The 5,398-nt window shown below is 48.1% G+C and overlaps 1 protein-coding gene across 1 annotated transcript; it reads left to right on the top strand.

Moving 5' to 3' along the window:
* Positions 1 to 2,092: 2,092 nt before the first annotated feature.
* Positions 2,093 to 3,552, top strand: LOC129596652 (kelch-like protein 7). Its single transcript, XM_055493986.1, has 4 exons — positions 2,093 to 2,406; positions 2,679 to 2,955; positions 3,016 to 3,210; positions 3,544 to 3,552. The coding sequence occupies exons 1-4, from the start codon at positions 2,093 to 2,095 to the stop codon at positions 3,550 to 3,552; spliced, it is 795 nt and encodes a 264-aa protein (XP_055349961.1).
* Positions 3,553 to 5,398: the final 1,846 nt, after the last annotated feature.

Genomic DNA, 5,398 nt, shown 5'->3' with positions numbered 1-5,398 from the left:
TTGCTAATTTGCAGGGTGTGCACAGTATGGCGACAACTTGTATCCGACAGTTATGCCCGTCGACACGTCACCATCGATAGTTCGAAGGTGATTCTGAACAAACTGCCGGTCACCTCTATTTGCGATCCCGTGTACAGCTTCACCTGGGGCCTGAATCAGGCCGTAACCGGCCACACGGTCTGCCTGATGGTCCTCGATAACGGACAGCACGAGACTCTGAGCACATTGATAAAAGTGGTGGTGGCGCTGCTAGCCGCGAAAAAGTTAAAGCTACGTTACGTCCTCATCCGCGATGGCAGCACACGTGAAGGCTTTAAGATTATGCGCTCGCACGACGAGGAGGCCGCTGACGACGAGGATAATTGGCGATGCGTCAGCTTAATGCACCTGCTGACCGTTTGTCATCGGCTGCTGCTGCGCAATTATACCGTGAAGGATATTGCCCATCCCTGGAATATGGCATCTCTGTTTCCGTATATGGATTTTCCCCGTATGGAAGCTGGCTTCATCTGCAGGTGCAGCGCGATAGCTGGCTACCGGAAAACACGCATTACGATCCCGTATTTGATTCTGCGTTCCGTTGATGACAAAGCCGGTATACTACCGCAGGCGGTAGTATACCGGTATACTACCGGTATACTACCGCCGCAGTTAGCGGCGGAGAGAAGTTGTCCTCCGCTTGACGCGGCTATCTACGATCGAGTACGCTCCATTCATCGCCGCTGGGTGGACAAGTTGCAGTATTCCCATCAGTGGAGCCACATTCGATTTTTCTTGCAACTGTATGTTGGCGACAACAGTTTGAATCTGCGCCGATTTTTCTACATGCAGTTAACTGATCTTGTTACATTTTGCAGATACAGCGGTTTCCGTTCAGATGGCAGTGCATGCGATTGGATGGACGCTGATCTTCGATTGCTGGATGTGTCCATCCTGACCAAGCTGGCAGTGACCGCCATTGATGCGCATTTCAACCTTCCACAGTAGAAACGCCCTAACCATACCGCAAGAACGCTTTTCCTAAAGCTAAATAATGTTTTTACTGGGCAAATCAGAATTTACGAAAACAGGTAAATTTACAGAAGTGCCCAGGCCTGTTCCCTCCATCAAAACCAACTCCAATGCCATCGAACGAGGACACCACGCAGCGAAGAATATCTACTTCGAGATGCGCCAACAGCAAAAATATTTTTTAATGCAATTGCATTATTTCGTTATTCTCGTTTTTACTGATAATGTAGGAAACAGCAACTTTGCGCACTGGCCAGTTACCTTTGTCTGGTTTTCTTCCTTTACACGACCCATGTACAGTACTCAAAATGAATTTTTCCTTTAGGTTATGCCTATGCAGGATTGACTTTTATGATTATGGTATTATGATATTATGATTTATTGTTGCTCAAGGTTATTTCTGTTTGACAGATGACAGAATGCCGCTTACACCTTATAGAAAACTTGACAACAAATCGCAACGCTGAATTGTGGGGCTTTTGGAGGCGTGGCGATTGCATAATGTGGGACACAGTTCTGTTTGTCGGCTTTTGCATACCCTGCAGCTCTCTTAACAGAAAGAAGACAGGGACCCGGACACAAGGCGCAAAACTCGGAGCGGCATAAAATTTCAGTCGCGACCTAGCAACGCTTAAAACAAGTGGCTGGGAATCCGTATCCACTATACTCTACGCATGGCAACCGTCTAACCGGCAGACACAAAGCACAGCAGAACTGAGAGAACTGTGATGGTTTGACCTATAGCGTTAATAGCTTGCGCGCTATCAAGAAACCGGCAGTCATTACGAAAATGGGTCACAAAAACTGCTCTCTAGTGACAAGTATTACTGCAAAAACACTTTAATTGCCCGTTGATCGTTCTGAGCCCTCACCATGCTCATCTTCACTGCACTCGCCAACGTTGTCGATGGTTTGGCTGATAGTGAGACTCGATGATATAGTGGGAGCACACGTCCACTTTGAATGTATTTGTGCCGAAGTGCCTGACTGTCGCTCTTTGACCACCAAGCGATAATCTTCTTTAATAGCTGCCCTAAATCATAAGCTGCCAAGATTAAGGTTTTCCTCGCAGCAGGGAAAGATGACAGAAATTATGGCAGCTTGCAGCTCTTCGGCGTCTCGCAAACGGAGACGGTTGTCCGAAGATACATCTCTGTTCAAACTGGACGGCTCGGCATTTTTCATCGGACTACAGAATGCTCGGCACAACTTTTGTGATGTGTCGGTTTGTGGCACCAAGGGAAACCCCGCGCAACCAGCACCATGGATCCCCTGCCACCGCAACGTGCTAATGGCGCGCAGCGGCTGGTTTCAACGCATGCTGCGTTCACCGATGAAGGAGTCGCAACAGGATACCATCCAAGTGCACAGTGTGCCCCATGACATCCTGGAGCAGTGAGTGGTTGTGCTGCTATGACTTTATTCGATGGTTTTAACTGAGTTGAATTTACTCAGACGAACGCTCGACGCTAAGACAAGACCGCTGTACATCTTGTATAGCAAAATATTGTTTAACTAAGCCATAGCGAAAAATTATATATTGTTTCCTTCATCATTGGTTGTTTTATCACACGAAGTTTCAGCATACATACTCACTGTTGGGTTTGCCTTTCTAACCGGCGACATTTCATTGATTAATGAGCGTTTAATATGTTTTCCCGTTGCAGACTGATTCGCTATATGTACTCGTTTGAGATCTCCGTCGACGGTGGCAACGCCCTCTTCCTGCTGCAGGCCGCAGACTTTTTGGAGATGGAGCAGATTGTGGAAGTGTGCAAGCTGGTCCTGAAGGAGAACCTGGACACCAACAATTGGCGGGCTATCTACCGCGGGGCACAACACCTGTCCTGCACCGACGTATTAAAGGATTGCCGCGCCTTCGCGCTGGAGCATTTCACGAGTATCAGCCAGTCGGCGGATTTTCTGGACTTGGATGCCGCTGAAGTGGGCTTTGGCAGGTTGTATATGAATTACGCTTACTTGATGCTCTTGTCACCTTTGCAGGTCAGTCAGCTGGTCGCGTCTGACGAACTGAATGTGGAAAAGGAAGAACAAGTGGCCACGGCGGTTGCGCGTTGGCTAGCCCATTCCTTCGAAGAGCGGCTACCGCATGCGGTGGACATCGTGGGGCGAATTCGTGTGCCTTTGCTGACTTCTGACGATATTGCCACTCTTCCCGACACTCCCGCTGGTCAACACGTTCAACAAGCTGTCCTCTCCATAACGGACGGTAGCAGCACGCCTCGCTGCTCTTACCGTGAGTTCTTACTCTGTACAGTGTTATACTTAAGGTCATCAATGCAACTACTTGAGATTAGCAGCCTAGAAAAAAGACCAACAGGTTAGGTTTTCCTTATCGTTTTGATGTCCCGGGAGTTTGAGAGAAACAATCCTAAGGTAGAATAAAAACATCATACGGGCCGCGTGCAGTTAATCAGGGCTTCTGCTGACAAAAAAATGTTTTTAAAAATTCAAAAATCATTTAAAGGCATAATGAATCGTTTTACAATGACATTATACTGCGCATTGCAGAGCCAGTGATTGTTTGTTTATGGTCGTACAATACTTACTGCAAAGGCACTGAACCGGAACTGGAAGCAGAAATGTACTGCATGGATCCGCTGACATCCAGCTGCCGAAGGGTCCCGTGTGCCGCTTCTCCGAGGCCCTGGGGCAGTTCGCCGGCTTACGTCGTAAAGGAGTGTCGACTGTTGATTTACATCCTAGCGCATGTTGACGATGTGGATACCTGCCATTTGTTCGTCTACGACTCCTTTGTGGATCAGTGGACCGATCTAGGGACTCTTCCCGACCACGACGAGGAAGCTGTGCTAGCCGTCGTGGATAGCTGCCTTTACGTGGTGGGTAACGGCAGCGTGGATGTGTACGATGACGAGCTGAACCAGTGGACAATGAGAGCAAAGATGCCGGCTTCCATTTCCGGCTGTGCGCTGGTGGCATACCAAGGCTGTCTGCACATGTTTGGAGGGAGAAGGGTTTCTATTCCCACCGGCCACCATGCGAAGGTGGACGTGTACTGCTTCGATCCGGCTACCAACGAATGGAAGCCGTTGGCGCCGATGCCAACAGAGCGCGACGATTTCCGAGCATGCGTCGGCCCCGATGGGCTCATCTATGTTGTGGGTCAGTTAAATTTCCGAGTAACGCAGTAACTCCCGCAGATAGCGAAGATGACTGCTACCGTCTATTCGTAGGCGGTTGTGTCGGGATGTACCTGGATCAGACAGTCAGCCGTGTGGAAGCGTACAACGTTCAGACGAACCAGTGGCAAGCAAAACGTCAGTGGCAATAACAGTTGGATAATGGTAATAATAACAACAATAATTATAGTTTTGTTCAGGGGACATAAATTTTACGAGAGTGCAACCGGGACTGGCGGCGCTAAACGGGAAGTTGTACGCTGTGGCTGGACTGCCTGAGCATGAAGAAGACGGCGCCGGAATGGAGTGTTATGACACGGCAACGGACAGCTGGTCAGTGTGTCAGTCGCTCTTCCCTTACCTCCCGGGCCAGGTGCACTGTGTCGTGGTTCAGCGGCACATCGCATGGAAAAGTATGCTGCGACCAAATGCCGGCGACTCTGACTAATACCTGGCCAGGGAAACGCTCCATGATGACGGATTTCCGTTGAGGCTCTAACTCTGTTTCATTATTTGCACCACTTTTCCATCCTTTTTTTCCTTCTCCCCTGTTTTGCGTAACATGGCGGCGCAGCGATACACTCACCGCATTTTTTATACTTCCGTACCGCTATAATTTTGAATAACTAGTACAGTTACTTTTCAAATCAAATGGACTGTACAATTGCTTTTCAAATCTGTCGCACAAGCGCTCATTACTTGTGTTTAGGCTAATTGTTAGGATGACACTACTCTCCAATTACTTTCTCATGTTTTTTCAGATTTTTTTAGTTTAATTCAGATCCTTAGTGAGTTATTTGTTTTCCTGATTGTTTTAGTTAGATTAATAAACTGTTGTTTCACACACGAAATCTAATGATTAATCTGGCTCGTTAATTAATCTGGTCTAGCGCGGCCTGATATTCCCTGCTCCTGGTCGGCCGTCTCAGTAGGAACGATAACCTTACAGTCAAACACCGTTCTTGCAAGGCTCTAACGTTGTAGTACATATCTGTACTGTGAGTTATGACCGAGAACGAAATAACGCAATGGCCGATACTGTAGTTCCCAGGGATCGTACCCGTGGGAACAGTGTTCGCTTTTTCCGTCAGCGGCGCATTATGCGACCAGTGTTCTCGGCAGTTTCAGAAGCTTGAGAAAGTTTGTGCCTTTATAAACAGGTCCAACAGCTCTTGTCTCGATTTCACGTATTTTAGGGCATGTTCCGAGCGTGTTAACCCCAAGTT

This window comes from Paramacrobiotus metropolitanus, unplaced genomic scaffold, assembly GCF_019649055.1.
Source record: "Paramacrobiotus metropolitanus isolate TYO unplaced genomic scaffold, Prichtersi_v1.0 Parri_scaffold0000093, whole genome shotgun sequence".
Classification (NCBI taxonomy): domain Eukaryota; kingdom Metazoa; phylum Tardigrada; class Eutardigrada; order Parachela; family Macrobiotidae; genus Paramacrobiotus; species Paramacrobiotus metropolitanus.
Note: the sequence above shows the minus strand (reverse complement) of the source record. Positions and strands in the feature narration are given on the sequence as shown.